This window comes from Uranotaenia lowii, chromosome 3 (assembly GCF_029784155.1).
Source record: "Uranotaenia lowii strain MFRU-FL chromosome 3, ASM2978415v1, whole genome shotgun sequence".
In the NCBI taxonomy this organism is placed as follows: Eukaryota; Metazoa; Arthropoda; class Insecta; order Diptera; family Culicidae; genus Uranotaenia; species Uranotaenia lowii.
The window spans coordinates 271,911,434-271,929,535 of record NC_073693.1 but is presented as its reverse complement, the minus strand read 5'-3'; the positions used below and the strand labels follow the sequence as shown (position 1 = coordinate 271,929,535).

Here is an 18,102-nt window from a genome sequence, read left to right as displayed (position 1 = left end):
TGACCGTTCGTGTTTCTTTATTGCGATAGTTCTTCAGTATTCCCTACTCTCCAAATCTAAATAAACTATTCATTTTCTGATGTTTTAGCTTAACAATACCTTAATATACGAACTTATAGTAACACAGATCAGATTTCAAATAAAACGTTTAAACTTTTGATTATTGCAGTCAGTTTCTTCATGGTTCCCCACTAAGCTTGGTGAGAAATAATATTTCACTTCATACGAAAGCTGAACAGACAGGCCTGATTTACTTTTTAAACCATTAAAAATTGAAAAACATTGGTTGCTTTTAATTTTCCACAATTTTCCAATGAAAAAATTCCAATTACTTATTTCACATATCCAAAGGTTTATAAAAAAATAATAAATCCCTTATTTTATATTGAATGTATTCTACTAACACAATTACGAAATATACAACTTTCTCAAATTTGAGAGACCTAACATTTGGAAATGAAATTAATTTTCTATGAAAATTAAAAACTTTTAAGTCTATTCAGTTTGATTTCAGCAAGCTAAATCTTGAAGAATTTCTTTTTATCTTAGAAAAAAAACCATTATAGGAAGAACAGTATCAGCTTCATTCAACCACTCCACTCATAGACAATTGGTTCAGCTCAATTCAAAACTCTGATCTTAGTTTTTTTTAATAAATCTAAAATCTATATTAATTTAGCATTCCACTAAAAATTTCATATTCTTTCCACACAAGTAAAAAGTGAAAGTAAGTATAATCTTGACGAAAAGTTAATCATTTCCCTCTGAACGAAGTATAAAATCACTTGCACGTAACCAATTTTACAATTACAACTTGATTTATTTTGGTTAACAATGCTGCATTAAGAAACATATAAGATTTAAAAAAATAAAGTTTGAATTATGAAGAGAATATTTATTATCGATTGAATTCAAATTAAATCAAAGTTCATTAAAAAATAAATAGCCTTTTAAAGTTAAAGTTTCCAATTTCGTGAACATAACTAGATAAAACAATACTTCAGCTGATAAGAAATTTTTTAGCACATGACCGTTAAAATACTAGATTTAACCAAACACAATTTTACCAGTTTGTCGACGATAAAGCCTTAGCTCACGTTAAACTTCACAATTCCCTAACAATAAGTTTTAATGAACCTTTATTTCGCACATCTAATTTTTATAATTATTCGCGAGATACTTTTTCACAACCTTCAATATTCAGCAAACAAACAAAACCTCAAAAGAATAATTGTCATGATCGTACCCGAGAACGACTGGAGGATTTTTTGCAATAAAAATACCCATGTGGTATTGATTTGTCGAAATATGAACAACATAAAAATAGAATTATTCATGAATCTATTGGTTCACATTAAAGCATACCTAAATAGACTGCTACTCCGATATTAAAAAAAAAGGCAAGAATGTGTAAATCTTTTTTGAAGTCGTCAGCCGTGGCCTAGAGGATAGCGTTCCAGTCTTCTAAGCCAGAGTCCATGAGATCGAATCCCGATCACGGCACACATAGTACTCTTTCTGTGGTCTGATGGTTTTAGCATTTGTAAGATGCTAGCCATAATATCCTTGAAAGATGTACGCCTTAGAGTTAAGTAAATTAGATCTCTTCAAAGAAACATGAAGTTCCACTGAGATCCTATATGTGTGTGTTCGTTTAAAAAAAAAAAGTCTTTTAGAAGAAAAAGTGTAAAATAAAAAGTTATAAGTAGGGCCGGGTTAAGCCTTCGGGTGACCCTTGGCAATTTTTCTAGGGGGCCCCTATTTTTTTTTTCATTTTGATTAATGATATATCTGTAGCAATTTGTAAAAAAATCTAATTTATTTATTCTCAACAAGCTAGGAAAAATGCAAAATAGAACTGCAGATCGTTTATTCAAACTCGAGAGATCAATCCTGATTAAATATTCATACTCACAATAATGTTTCAGTTGAAAAGGCCAAGTCAAAATTAAAAGCAAAATTCTTCTTTAGAAATATACCTGTAAATCACAAAAATACAATTCAAAGTTCAAGTCTTAAATCAATTTGATCACCGATTTACCCATTCCGAAATTATATAATTGAGACTAAAATTGATATTTCATAGATTGGCATGCATATAAGCAACTTTACCTGTTTGTTAGGTTAAAAATTATAAATTTGATGGTGATCTTTTAAAAAATGATAACTTACTTTTCGCATCGACATCGCAACAGCCGAATGAACGCTGCCCGAAACGTTTTGTTGAAGATGGTATAGATAATCGGGTTGATGGTCGAGGACACGTATCCCAACCAGAGACAGATGCTGACGATCCGATCCGGGACCTCTATTTCCGGCACGGCCGCAAATAGAATGTTCAGGATGAAGAACGGCGCCCAGCAGAATACGAAAGTGAAAAACACCAAACCGAGGACCTGTTGCATTAGCGAGATAGAAGAGACAAAACTATTTCAATTACTTCCTCCAAAGGTGGTGGTCAGCCCCCGGAATGTCATTTACCTTGGTTGCTTTTTGCTCGTTGGCCACGGCATTGGCCGAAAGACTGGATCGCTTTTTGTTGGCCAAAAATTTGAGATTAAAATTGATGCTCGGCGTCGGGACGCTATTCAGGGGCAACCGAAATGAGCAGAACTTCTGCCGCCGGGTTTCCCGTTCGATGCTCTCGGGCGTTTGGGTTGCCCGGTCGCAAGTTTCCCTGCCAACGCCCCCAGAAGACGGAACCGGATACAGCTGATGCGGATGCGGATGATGGTTGTGGTTAGTTGAGCGATGGTGATGATGAAAAAGCGCTCGCTTCAACCGGGCCCGAGATGAATTTCCACCGGAAGCAGTCCCGATTGGGGAATCAGGACCGTTACTGGCTCCATTGCCGTAATCTGCCGGGGGCTGATGATGCTCACCGGGATGCGAACCGGAAATGGTACCGATGCTGCAGGCAAACATAGAGCAATGTGGTTAACTTTCGGCACTATGTGATTGTTTCATTTAGGGACCGCTAGAGATTTCCTCATAGTTTTAGATTTGTTGATTTTCATATCGCAAACGAAATCTATCCGTTGATGCGACGTACCTACCTGTCCAGATTGTTGGCTCCGTGTAACCGCCAGGGGCCAGTTGCTCCGCCCGAGGTGGCAGTGTGCTTACTTTTGACGCTGGTCCGCTTCAGTTCGTTACAGAGAGCATCGTTCTGGGATTGGCCACCGGATGCATGTTTGGAGGGACCTAAACGGCCACCGAGCCTGAAATTGGTAATAATTGAAATTTTTGCGTTGTTTCTATTTTTGGTTTATAGCAGCGGTCGGGGAACCGGGGTAAATTACCCAAAATGGGGTAAAAGTGATATTCTTGGGGGTACCAGTGAATATTTTGTGAGTGATAAGTGTATATTTTCATTTTGCTATTTTATGAATTTGTTGGTTTTATTTCGAAAATAAAGAATTTAGTGGCATATGCAGAGCAGAAGTGAATATTTCTCCCTGAGGCATTCAAACAACACGCTTTGAGAGCTCGCTTAGTGTTTACGGATACGTTTTTTGCTCTTCGTCATGGGGTAATATCAACTTGAATAAAAATGTTTTGGGGTAATGATTCAAAAAGTTCCCCGACCCCTGGTTTATAGCTTCTCTACCTTCGTTGCTTTACATAAAGGTCAAAAGCATCTGAAATCTAGTATTCAACGATAAATACAGTAAGCGGAAGTACGAAAATTTAATAAATATCAGGTATTGGAAGCTTAAGCCAAATATGCGCCTGAACATTGTGAGAAGTTATGAACACATTGTTGTCGTGTTATTAGTTTTCGTGTTTTTGAAATTCTTTAATGGTTAACTGTGATTTTCTTCTTCTAAATATTAAGGTTGAGTTGGAGTTTCCAAGGGAATGTTATTATTATTCGTGAACCTTTTTTCGTTAACTTTCGTTAACACCCTCCACCCATAGAGATTTTTTTCCAAGTAAATTTTCTAGAACAAGACCGGCTGAACTTAGTTCTATAAAAATAAGCATTCCAGATTTCCAGATGGTTTTTTGAAAAAAGCCTGGATATTGCCCGGATTTTTTTTGCAAAGCTAAGCAAGAAATTCAAATTAAGTTAGGCAAGTTTTGATTTTAAGTTCCAAATACGGAAACTCAAATTATGACGATCAGAAATTTTTACTCTCCTTTAGAATGTTTTTTCCTTAATAAGTTTTACTAATCCTATTCAGAATATGAAATCAATTTTTTTTATTTCAAAATTGAGTTATAAAATACTAATAATATTCATCTACACAAGCTGGTAGCCATGTGACAGGTGCTTACTACTGACGATGCTCAACAGAATTAGCGAGTTCAGCCGGTCAATTTTTCCAAATCAATAATTGAAATGAAGGCATGAAAATTATGTTCCCTGAAATTATCTTTAAATGTTTATAAATAAATTATTAAAATGGTACAACCTTTTAAATTAAAAAATCCCGGTCGAAACCCGGCAATCTGGAATGCTTAGTTTACAGGATCCAATATTTTAATTGACGGCTACAAAGTATTGAGAGCTTGAAATTAAAAACCTGCGCTTGGAATTCCTTATTCTTTTTTTTTATTACTAATTTCTTATTGTTGATTAAGATAAGCTTAAGATAAGATTAAGATAAGATTAAGATAAGATTAAAATAAGATTAAGATAAGATTAAGATAAGATTAAGATAAGATTAAGATAAGATTAAGATAAGATTAAGATAAGATTAAGAAAAGATTAAGATAAGATTAAGATAAGATTAAGATAAGATTAAGATAAGATTAAGATAAGATTAAGATAAGATTAAGATAAGATTAAGATAAGATTAAGATAAGATTAAGATAAGATTAAGATAAGATTAAGATAAGATTAAGATAAGATTAAGATAAGATTAAGATAAGATTAAGATAAGATTAAGATAAGATTAAGATAAGATTAAGATAAGATTAAGATAAGATTAAGATAAGATTAAGATAAGATTAAGATAAGATTAAGATAAGATTAAGATAAGATTAAGATAAGATTAGGATAAGATTAAGATAAGATTAAGATAAGATTAGGATAAGATTAAGATAAGATTAAGATAAGATTAAGATAAGATTAAGATAAGATTAAGATAAGATTAAGATAAGATTAAGATAAGATTAAGATAAGATTAAGATAAGATTAAGATAAGATTAAGATAAGATTAAGATAAGATTAAGATAAGATTAAGATAAGATTAAGATAAGATTAAGATAAGATTAAGATAAGATTAAGATAAGATTAAGATAAGATTAAGATAAGATTAAGATAAGATTAAGATAAGATTAAGATAAGATTAAGATAAGATTAAGATAAGATTAAGATAAGATTAAGATAAGATTAAGATAAGATTAAGATAAGATTAAGATTAGATTAAGATAAGATTAAGATAACATTAAGATAGATTAAGATAAGATTAAGATAAAATTATTCAATGACTAAATTTCTCAACCTTTACATTTTTTAACTTTTATGAATTGAACATGTTGTATTATAAATATATAATTCTTATTGTTATTATTATTGTTATTATCGTTAGCTATAAAAATGTTTTTTTTTTAACCTTTATTTTGATAACTGGAAGAATTTGAATACGATTTTATCCCTAACTTTGATCACTGGTACTCTTAAAACAAATTATAATTTGTTCTTCTTTTAATCAAATTAATTTCAATCATCAACTCTGTGTTATGAATAAATTCTCTTTACTTCAATTGGTTTAATTAAGGATTCATTCGAAAATTTATTCGTATTCGTTTTTTTGATGTTTCGTAAATATTGTTTTCAAGTTTGTAAACAAGATTTCTTAACATGAATTTTCAATCAAATTTAAAATTCAGCATCTTTCAAATAATTTTAAATAATTTATTTTCACTAATTAGAATAAAAAAACATTCTAAACTTTTTTTTTGATTTGGTATGATGATCATAAAAAGGAAATTTTTTTTTTTGAAATCAATTTTCATATTTCTAGCAATATATTTAAAAGGGGCGAAACTAGCAGTTTGCTCGAAACTTGGAAACCGCATTTTTTATTTAGAAACATCAAATCAAATCTTATTTGAAAAACAAACCACATTTTGCTCATGGAAATAATTAAAAGTGCTATATATCCACATATTTTTTTACGTTGCTTATCAAGATATTCTAAATTTTAAAAGTCATTTCCGAGATTTGCGAGTTTTGCACTTTTTCGTTGTCGGCTCTGGCTATGCCTGAAACTTCCGCCCAATTGATCGGCCGTTTTCGTTTTGGTTTTGAAGTTCAGTTTGTTACGCCCTTCGGTCCTACACGAAAAAAACTAATAACGCCGTTTTGTCACTCATGGTCAACTCAGTTACGCCTTTTGCCCTACACGCATTTAAAAACTAACTCCATTTTCAACAGGCTTAGCTTCACGATTCAACGAAACGCATCAACAGGAATTTAGGTACAATTAAATTTTATCAATTATCGAACGTTTTAAGTGATTAAAAGATAAAACCGGCATTATTGTGTAAAGTGCCACCGCATACATCCAGAATGACTGTTCACTCGATTTGTTTACATTTGGCATTTTCGCCCTTATGGAATAATATGCTAGATTTATTGTGCATTGTTATTATTATTGAGATTGTTATTATTCACGCTGAATTCAAAATTCGAAAACCCCACGCTCCATTAACGGGGTTTCGCATAGGCTGCATACATAAAAGTAATTTTTGAGTGTGAAGTTCAAAAAGAAATATTTTTTCCAAATGGCAATTATATTTCCTACATGTAATAGGGTGCGTAAAATTACAACTTTTTTCAAATTTCAAAAGTTTCTCTCTTAAAAGTTTCATTTTCGGTCCAAACGCACGACAGAATTTTTTGCAGATTTTTAAAATGAGGTTTAGTTATCTGGGTTTTGATTCGAAAAATTTGTATGAAAAATAAAATGAAAATTTGTTCGGAGAATGTTTCTTTTTGGGTTTTTTTTTGAAGATTTTGTTCTTACGCGACGCAGATGAAATTTTATTATATGGAACTTACTGAAAAATTCTCTGGCTTCAACTTTGCCGAAGACGGCAAAGAGGTAGAAAAAGCTAGAAAAATTGTTAAAACTCCAAAAACTGAGCATTCTTCTTATGAAAAGAAACTAGTGAAATAATAGATTTTTGAAAATGATAAAAAAAAAATCATTTGCCTTGGTCATCCAAAATACTAAGCTTTTTTGTTCCTTGCATATTTTTACAAATTTAGCTCCATTTGAAAAATAGTGGAAAAATTAGACAAGAGGAAATGGATTATTTTTCCCAACTTCTGAATGAACGTAGAGTGGCCATTTTCCTGCCATTTTAGCGTTCCCGGGAATCGGGAAATCTGACAATCCTTTTACCGGGATTTTTTGGGATCCCGTGAAAAATTGAAAATAAAGATTTTAACCGTCTTCTGCATGCGAAACTTTTTCTATACGGAATTTAAATTTTTAGGTTGTAGTATTGAAAACATTTCAAACTTTTTTAGTACCTCATAAATTCAATAAGCAATTATACAACCAAAGACCCAAAAACTGAATTTTTTAAGCGATAAACTTGAATAATTCTTGCTGCAGAAATTCGAAATAATTGACAAAGATTTTCACTATCGATAGACTCGAGAGTTTTCATCGAATCTCGTACATTTTCAGATAACTATCGTTTTGTTTCAAAAAATGTCATTTCTTTACCAATAATTTTCAAAATAATGAGTGTTGTCAAATAGAACAATAAGATTCTTCTCATAGCGTTTATTTATTCGAGCTGTTTTGTTTCATACATTGTATGTCGCTTTTAACTTTTGTTCTTAATTTCCGAATGAAAAAATTTTTTTTTTTCAATTTTAATTTATTAACCAGTTAAAAAAAAATCAAGGTAGGACTATCATTTTCTTTGCTCAAACTGATCCATTTTTTTCAATTTAGATCGAGTAAATGTTAGATAATTCAGCACTTTATATTGGTTTCCGGAATTCCATGGTTTTTATTATAAAAAAAGATCGCTTATTTTCCAAAGTTTTGAAAGCATTCTCCTAAGAAAAGTTTGGTAGACAAATTAAATAAAACGGAGAATGAAATTGTTGAAAAATAGTAACGTTCACAAGCCTTTGACATTGAAAAAATTTTTTTGAATGAACTTTAGTTATAAAATATAAACAATTTGCTATTCAAAGTACGGATCTTGAAAACCTCAACTCAATAAAACTTTTTTCCAGTTTTTCCAGTCGGTTTATCAAGTGTATTGGGAAAGCCATCTTTAAACATGATGAATGTGAATTTGATTGTATTATAATCATTGCACTTTTTTAAAGTAAACATTTTGCTACAAAAAGTCGTTCTTCTGAGAGATTTGTCAGTACCAAATCAGTACCTTGTTGAATTCAACTACTCAACTGTAAATGCTGTATAGTTTTTCATTATTGATGTACATGAATACAGAGCACGTTGCCAATTAAAATATATATGGATTTGGTTTTATTTTCATAAATATGTATACCTTTTTCTGTTAAAGCTTGGCATAGAATGACAAATTGAAAAAACATTACAGAGCAAACTTTCTAAATTTTACATTATGTGCAAAAGTTATTCTATACGTTTTTGATTCGATCTTACTATCTTTCTACGGCTATCCCAACTCCTCAATATTAAAACTAGAGTCCGCTTGAATGCTCTTCATACCAATAATATGTAGTAGACTGGCCCATAGCAAAAAAATCCTTATATTCCACGCGGCACCCCCTAGGTTGGTGCCTTTAAATAGGTGAAAAAATGACTTTTTGAAGGTTCCAAGTCATTTGGCAGAAGCACAAGCTGGCGCCAAGAACTTGGTATTTGTATGGAGATTTTCGGCAAAATGTATGAAAAATCGATATACTTTCACTCTTTGTGTTCTAAAATTTGTTTCCAGTATGCTAGAAAGTTCAAAATTTGTAGATGTGACGGGATACAAGTTGACTGAGATGAGTTATTTGCCATTAAATGTGTGATTTTTTCGCATTTCTTTGATATATCGTGAACGGTGTACGGGCTTATAATCGCACATACTAAAAAAAGAGTTTCAGTTAGTGCGATTATTAGCCCGTACACTGTTCATGATATATCAAAAAAAAATCCAAAAAAAGAATCACACATTCAATTGCAAATAATTCATTACAGTCCACTCGTATCGCATCACTATTTTCTAAAAACTTGTTTGTCATTGTTTGAACTACAATTCCTGAAACTCTGAGCATTCTAGCGTTCTGGAAACATATTTTAGAACTCAAAGAGTGAAAGCATATTGATTTGTCATAAATTTAACTGAAAATCTTCATACAAATTTCAAGTTCTCTGCGCTATCTCGCGCTTCTGCCAAATGACCTGAAACCTTCAGAAACTCATATTTTCACCTAGATGCACCAGCCTAGAGGGTGCCGCGTTGAAAAAAAAATGTTGTAAAAATCATCCCATACAAATTTGGGCCATTCTAATATGTAGTCACCAAAACCAGTGTCCAAACCAAACCAGTAGTCACCAAAGTTAGTGTTGAGTCAAATATATTTGTCCAAAAAACGTTCAATTTTTAGAAAATGCTTTTTCCAAAAACGTCTTCGGGGCCACATGTCGCCCGCGGCTCTTGGCTTGGCCACCCATGCTTTAGAGTATATCAAAAATACAACGGCTGAGAGCCTCAGAGCCAAAGGGGTGTATAAGTGACAAAATGGTCAATTTTGAGTTAATGATGCCAAACGATTCTTTATATTTAAAACTATATTAAATGGTTTTTTCAGATTTTTAGAATTTTATTTACATACTTTTACGTTCCAAAGCAAAATAAAAAATTTCGAAAAATATATGGAAAATTGCCAAACACAAAAACTTAAAAGCCTGTTTTCTCGAAATAAGCTTCCATGCACTTATACCCCTTTGGCTCCAAGGGCCTCAAATAATATTTTCAAATGTAGAACCTATTGGGTTTGAAAAATAAAAACAACAAAAAGTTTTCTCTCTATCTCTAGCATTCGAAGGATAAAAAGAATGCCTGTTATACCGCGAACAATAACTCAATTGAATGATAATTGCGGGCAACGCGAATACTCTTTGGAAAAACCACCCATTGACAACCGCTCAATTTACCCCGGCGGCCGGGGGCTGATGAACGGACGCTGGACTCCGAAACATGTTTTATTTTAATTGAAAGCAACGAGAGAAAGTTCGACTGGCTACCTACCTGCGAAAAAGTTCCCCCTCGGGATGTTCCGCCAGAAAGCGGGCCTTCTTCCTCAGCAGTTGGACCGTGAGGGCATAGGTCACGACCATCATCACCATCGGGATGTAGAAGGCGACCAGGGATCCGAACACGAAAAATGCCCGATTGTTGATGACGCATTCCTGCGGACCGGGCATGATGTTGTTACGGTTGATGATGCCTAGGAGAAGCAGATGGAAACGACACTTTTTAAAAATTGCACAAAACGGCTCCAGAGAATTAAACCCGCCCGGCGCTCAGTTGTTCGGTAATGCGCCCCCCTCCCCCCCCCCCCCCCCCCCCCTTAAAACCCCATCTTTATCCAACTCAACTGTGAATGACCCGACGAACGGACGGACGTCGTGAATGACATAACCTTTAATCAAAGTAACTGCCATGTTGACCGGGGAAAATGATTATTTTTTCATGGACCCTAATTGAAAGCAATTGTACTTGTTTCGGCTGTCTTTGGAATTTTTGATGAATTGGTTTTTCATCAACTGAATCGTTTTCGCGTTCTGTCATTTCGTTTCAAATAAAAAGGTGACAGATTTTTTTTTTTTGAGCTGGCATTTAATTCATCAGTTTTTACTCAAGATTTTTTAAATGTTACTTTACCCTTAATGCATTACTTCTTTTTTTTTCAATAAGAACAGCAACATTATTGAATCAGCGTTATAATAACATTTTAATTCTAATTCGACGCTGTGTTTACAGGATTGAAGCTATATTTTTAAGTCTTATGAAAGTTATTGCCCATCGTGAATTTTTGCAATTGTTGATTTATTTCGATACGATTTTGCAAATTTCTTCCAAACATTGTTCATTGGGTGCAGAAAGATGTTTGTTATTGATTGAGATAAAAACATTTGTTAGAATTTTCAAATTTGAACTAATAACAGCGTACTTCCAGAAACTACCTAAAACAAATATTTTTGCAGCTTTTTGTACACTTTCTTCGATATCTCACGCGTACATTAAAATATTGTGATGAACAAACCATGGGCTATTTTTTTGAATCTCAAAAATATTTTTTGTGAATCCATAACTCATATATTTTCATACGTATCCGAGATATTTGAGTTTAAATTGTTTTAAAACAATACTTTGCATTAAAGCTCATTCGTCGGTCTTATCGTTGAAAAGTGACGTCCTTTTGAGTAAGATCATCTTAAGGGAAAGACGGATAGAAAGTTAGAAGAAGGGAAAGTGGAGCTTATCTGAGCGATCGCAAGCGTAAACAACCCCATGCATAAGACCGTGCTTATGAAGTGGAAGGCTGGCGGGTTGTAAATGTTTCAGTCGGAAACGGTAGCCTGTGAGGCACCGGGACAAATCCCACAGTATTGCAGCCTTTGCTGCGCTAAAGTAGGGCATTGGCGCAGTCGACCGTATATTTTCCTAGCTACTTGTTGTGGGATATGATTAAAAAAAACTAAAACTTATAATGGTAAGAGGAAGATGGAGGAAAGTGCGGAGAAGGGTATCAGCTTTAATCCCGTTCGGAGGTAAAACGGAGTCTACGACGATCTCCAGCTGGGCAGCTTGCTGTCCAACTGTTAGAAACTTCAGAAGGCTCCATAACGGAAGTAGGAAAGGAGTCTGTCAGCTCTCCAGAGAAGGAAAAAATTCCTGTGCCGAAGGCAATGAAGGAAGCGATGGCATAAATGAAGGCTTTGATTAGCTTGGTTTTGAGCAAGCAAAACATTCATAAGGTCATGGACAATCTGGTAAAGGCAAAGGTTCTTTTTATAGAGGCAAACATAGAAGTTCTAAAGATGGTTAGTGCGCTAAATGACAGCGCTACTAGTAGAGGAAAAAAAAGGCGGAGAAACCCTTTTAGGCGAATGTCAGTCCCCCGAAACGGATCGATGCCTTCGATCAAACGCTGAGGAATGAGCTCGTTATTTCGAGAAGTTCTAAGAGATCAAAGAGGATGTTCCAAGACCTGGCAACCTAACAGGACAGCATTAGTCGACCAGTGTAAAATCGGCGAAGATCAGATCTCAGTCCAAATGAGACAGGGTCCTCCCAAATCAGGAACACAGGTTGCAATTGTGAGGTTTCCAGTGCACTATGGGGCAGTTACATACAATGAGGCGGCGAAAAGTATGATTAGGTGTTTTGGACTATTTTGTTATTTTCGAAAATTTTGTATGAAAATTACTATTTTAACTAACTTAAAATAAATTCTTACAAATATTTTGTATAAATAACTTGAGACTTAAATTTTTTTCTTCATCATATAATTTTTTCAATTTTTCAAAGTCTGATTGCTGTGGTGCGTTCAGTATTCAAGATAATAAGTTGAAAAACTGGGAATATCTTAGTTAAATATTAAGTTATTAACTAGTAAAAATAAAAAAGCGATCCGATAATGTTCAGTTTTTGACTTTTTGCCGCCTCAAAACCCATAGTGCAGTGGTCCAGTGTACAGTGTCTTCGTGAAAGCACTGAAGGCTTCGTGATAGCCAAAGCCAATGGGACCTTCTTCTGTAGCTGCTACGCTCCACAGAGCTGGACCTTGGAGAAATTCAGCGCTACGATGGAGAAGATAGTCGAGATGCTCACAGGTCGAAGCTCCGTTATTATCACGGTGGTTTTCAACGTTCCCTTACGAACGTCAGAGTCTACTTGAAGCATTTGCAAGGCTGAATGTGGACCTGGCGAACCTAGGTAATAAGGCTTTGATAATTTCAAATCCGGGCAGTTATAAACGTGTGTAAGGTGTTAATATGATATTTAATGAAAAAATTAAAATAAAAATAATGTAGCGTTGATTGCAAGAAATACTCCTACTTTATCATAAAATCTGTTTTTTTATCTTTGCTCACTTTTTTCAGTCATGTATTGATTGATCTATTATTTTTACCACAGTAGCATAATCTTTGTAAAATCATGATATTTTACACAAATTTACCGAAAAAAATCATTTGAAATCTGGTTGGAACTTTTTCACGAGAAGCACTTCGTAGAACTTGACCTCTGAAATTCTGTTTTAAAATAAATTTCTTTGTCCATCAGAACACATCTGAGTAGGCGTTGGCCGAATCGGAGCGCATGTGTTTTTTTCTTCACGTCGCGGAAAATTTAAAAGATTTAACTTTAAAAAGTGAAAAACTAGGTTACCAGCGTAGTAAAAAAAGACGGAGATCAAAATGGCGACGCTTGGCCGTGAAAATATAATGCAAATGCATTTGGGAAGAGAGGCAAAAAAGCCTAAGGATTATGAAGTTTTTATTTTTTGGGTGATAATGGTATCACAAGTGATATGTTGCTAGGCAGTTATCAAGATGCCAAGGAATATTCAGTTTTTGTGAAGTTTCAGGATCAAAAAGTGTTACAAGAAGTTCTCCAAAAGGTTCCCCGCAACTCATCTTTCGACTACGATGATGGTACCAGATTCCAGATCACGCTATCGGAAGCAGGCCATTTGTTCCGTTAGGTTAGAATTTTCAGACTCCATCCAGAAATAGATGACTCGGAGTTTTCAAAACAACTTTAAAATTACGGGACAATACATCAACTAGTTCGTGAAAGATACGCCGTTGAAACAGGATTTCCTATTTGGTCTGGTGTGCGAGGCGTCCATATGGAGATTCTCCGAGAAATTTCAGCGAGTCTCCACATCAATCACGTTCAAGTGAGGATTTACTACGATGCACAGTGGGGCAGGACCTATGAAAGCTTGGCCAAAACCCCTTTTTGTAAATTTAAAAAATTCATCACAAATTTATGCTTTTCAGAAACTGGACATTACACCGATCACAAATCTATCAAACAAAACATGAAATTCGTTGTTTCATACAATTATCTACGTAGGAGAAGTTGGGGTTTGATGCTGTTGCATTTTATCGCAAAAACAAAAAAATATTTTCAATACTCCACTTAAACTCTATTTCTTGAAGAAATAAAAAAAAATAACATGGATGTGTTCAGAATAATATGAAATTTATTTATTTAAGGTTGAAGAATTGAAAAAAAAATCATAATTTTTTTTACGAGCATAAACGTATAACGTTGAAAAATTACGAATTTTCATCATTTTGGGACATCTGGAAAACATGTTACCCCACGTTACCCCACTCTCAATTCTACTCCAACATTTAAATAGAAGTCTCAGCTATCCAACAAAACAAAAACTAGTTGCCACTATTTGCCTATTCAAAAGTTATTTAATTTTTGGTAAGCTATGTTTTGGACAATTTTTGTACTTGTGGAATAATGGTTTTTGCTAGGAAAACTTGAACTCAATCGAATTTTAAATTTTTAAATTAAATTTTTTTTCAAAATTTATTTTCCTCTTCGTTTGATAATACTATTTCGGTTTTAAAAAGTTATATTTATCTACCGACAAGCAGATAAGATTCGTTGAAATATGAACTTTCTATAACCTTCTCAAATCCTTTTCGATCAGATGTTTGGTACCTATCTGTTAACTATCTTAATATTTTATTCTACATATTTTTTCTATAAAATGTAGAAATTTTAAATTAGTATTCAAACATAAAATAGAAATTATTTACACACTGAATGTTTGGATACTTAAAAAAAAAACAATGCAACCATGTTTTTTGCTGTCATATTGAGTAACAGCCTACTTGATCCATTAGCTACTTATATAAGGTACCAATATGAGTTTATGGCTTTATTATCTGAACTGTTTTGTTACCACTGATCACACTGACATGACACTTAGAACAAAATTCCATTTATATTTTTCATATTTAATTTGTATGGAAGCATTCGTTTCATAGATGGAATGAGTTTTAGCCATCATAATAAACGATTTGTCGTACCCCGAAATCCTCTAAAGGTCAAATTCAGTTCAATTCGGTTCAACTAGCTTGATTTGTTCCTTGTCAAATTCGTACCAGCTGTTAGACCTTTTGGGGTTGCTTGGTTAGTTTTTTGAAATGTAGGTACCATTTCTATGAAATCTCCTTCTTCCAGAAAAGAGATTGGTCTCAAACTAGCGTTAAAATAACATGCATTTCTTTCTTGACAAATTTGGGCTCATTTGCAATATTTATTCAAGAGCTTTGTAGATATTCAGGTAACATTTGTATGGGGACCAAGGTTGCCGAAATCACAGAAAAATCTGTTATTTCACAGAATTTTGAGCAAAACAGAATCTGTGTCACAGAACACAGAATTTTGGAAAATTCACAGATTTCACAGAATTTTTGAATTTTAAAAGGATTTCCAAACTTTAATTTTTTTTGGCCAATATAAGATTTGGATTTTTACTTTGTAATTCAGTAAAGTATGATAGGATTGGTTATTTTGATTGATTTTACTCAACTTAAATGTAAAATCGATCAAATTTATCATGAATTTTCAATGAAATTAAAGGAAATAGCAACACAGAATTTTTTTCGGCAACCTTGATGGGGACCCCCCATTCTTGTAAGGGGAAGGATCTTAAAGCATCATTTAACTTATTAACGGTCCTAAAAACCCTTACATGATCATTTTCACGCCTATTGACTGAGTAGCCTTCAAGTTGATAAGGAAAATCTGCTAAACAAAGTTATCTTGATAAAATCTCACAACATCTAGATGAAAAAAAGTTACATCAAATTAAAGATTTTGATCAGATGAACAACTTTTCAGAAGACTTCAACCCAGGAGGATTTCATTTAAAAAAGTTATGAGGTTTTGACCATCGATTGGTCAGGTCTGCCCCACTGTGCGATGGGTTGCAGGCCAAATGTTTTGGTTGCGGAGCGACAGATCATCTCAAGGCATCGTGTAGCAATCGTCGGTTTACAAACGTTTGTCGAGAGGTGGCGTTGTTGGATCGCATTCTCTCCCTTCTACATCCGAAGGTGAGGTGAGAGCGAGCTTTCGAGACACCTTGTGAGGAAAAGTGTTGCGCAGTAACGAAGGGGTGCCTAAGGGTATGTCCACAGAGGAAAAACCTTCGATGGACGTTATGGAAAAAGCTCCGATGGAAGGCACCCGGAACCAGTCGACTTGTCGCTCCGATCGTATTGTTGCTAATGATGACACAGATGCAGGATATGGTGAAGCTGGTGCTATTGCTTTTGAGGAAATAGATGGAACCGATCAACAGGAAACGAGGAAGCGTGGTTCGAGTGTAACGAATGGCAACAAGAAAGGAACCGAATCTGAAAACTCGACAACCGAAACAGAGCATGAGAAAGCAATGACCGTGCCATCGGCACCAAGCATTTTGGGAGATAAATACTACGGTCCCGATCGAAGAAAAAGCAAATCAAGCTCAATCTAAGTAAGCCTAACTTAGTTTATTTTTATTTTTTAGAAACAAAAATAAACTAAGTTAGGCTTAGAGTGGGAATGGGCATCCTCATTTCTTTCTATGTTTTTGTAGTTTACATAACTAATTTATGAAAGACAAGTGACAGGTGACAATTTAAACCAGGCATGTCAAACTCGTTTAGGTGTGCGGGCCACATTAAATTTTTTCTATGACGTAGAGGGCCGCAGCCAGAATCAGTTAAATCGGTACATTCGGCTTTAGTTTTTTTTGCAGTAATATTTTACATAAAAATCAGTGGTGTTATTTTGTGACAATTTAAGACGGGGCTATGCGGGCCGCATTGACATAGGCCGCGGGCCGCATGTGGCCCGCAAACCCCCAGTAGGACATGCCTGATTCAAACCTAAGGAAATAATTGTTATCATACAAAACGAGTTTGGCTCCTTGAAGCCTGAAGGTATAAGCCGTTTCAAATAAATAAATTACAAAAAAAGAACACATCTGCCACATTGCGTGAAAACCGGTTGCACAGATTGCTATCAATGAATCTGCTTATTTTTAGTTATTTGCTGGGTGTCTTCTAAACAGGCAACATTTTGCCGGAAACGGATTTACTTAATAGATAAGGGGTTCATTAAGTTATTCCCAATAACCATAGACTTTTTACCATAGTTTAGATGAAGGATTCCACTCCGATGCTTGTTTTGAACTTCGTGACCATTCTAGAGTAGCTTCTTATACTTTTAAACAGCGGAGAAATTTCTTGAAAAGTAATTCACAGTTTGCACTGATAACTTTCGTCCCGTTAAATAACTTTGAAACCAGTCTAGTAGGGATCTACAGAATCCTAAGCCTTCGAGTTTAGCGATAGCAATATCGTGATTTACTTTATCGAAAGCAGCTGACAGATCAGTATAGATGGCGTCAATTTGGGACATCAGGATGAAGCTATCCTTCACGAACGATCTGAAAGTCAGAAAATTTGTTGTCGTGGATCGTTTCGGCCAAAATCCGTGCTGATCGTTGGAAAAGTAATGCTTAGAGGACGAGAAAATCGGATCGGATTCAATTCTAACAGTTGGGCTATCGATCACAGAGTTTATATTTCGCGGTAGTTGTTCACATCTCTCTTATATCCTTTTTTGTGAACAGGAAACATGTTAGCTTCTTTCCAAAGCGAGGGAAAGATTGCGAAGTCCAGCGAAGCTCGAAAAATATGTGTAATGGGAGTCAGCAAATGTTGCATGAAACGTTTTTAGAAGATAGCTGGTATCCCGTCCGGACCCGTAGATTATAAATTTTTGAGCTTTTCTGTCGCCTTTGAAATAGCTGCGTCATCGAAGGGAATACCGTTTAAGGAAGAATCTGGAGGTGAGATGTTTAATACAGCCATATCCAGTTGCTCTGAGGAAATGGACCCAATTGTGAAAACGCTAGAAAATTTCTCAGCAAATAGATTGCATATTACAGGATCGGTGTTCGCTGTGTAACCCTTTCTGCTGATTTTTTACATACTTCCAGAAAGATCTCGGGTTGGTCTTAAAATTGCGCTGTAGCCGGTGGAGATAGTTCTGGTAGTAACGCCTACTTCTTTTTTTTTGTACGCCGTGTTTAGCTTGCGGTATTCT

The 18,102-nt window shown here is 34.5% G+C and overlaps 1 protein-coding gene across 4 annotated transcripts in view; it reads right to left on the bottom strand.

Moving 5' to 3' along the window:
* LOC129754293 (uncharacterized) overlaps positions 1-18,102 on the bottom strand; it is a 107,290-nt gene that overhangs the window by 7,040 nt on the left and 82,148 nt on the right. For all 4 annotated transcript variants that reach the window (XM_055750260.1, XM_055750261.1, XM_055750259.1 and 1 more), the window contains 4 exons: positions 10,210-10,408; positions 3,057-3,221; positions 2,482-2,911; positions 2,173-2,396 (listed from right to left, as the gene is read on the bottom strand). In XM_055750260.1, coding sequence (XP_055606235.1) covers positions 2,173-2,396; positions 2,482-2,911; positions 3,057-3,221; positions 10,210-10,408 — 1,018 coding nt within the window. The remainder of the gene's footprint in view (positions 1-2,172; positions 2,397-2,481; positions 2,912-3,056; positions 3,222-10,209; positions 10,409-18,102) is intronic.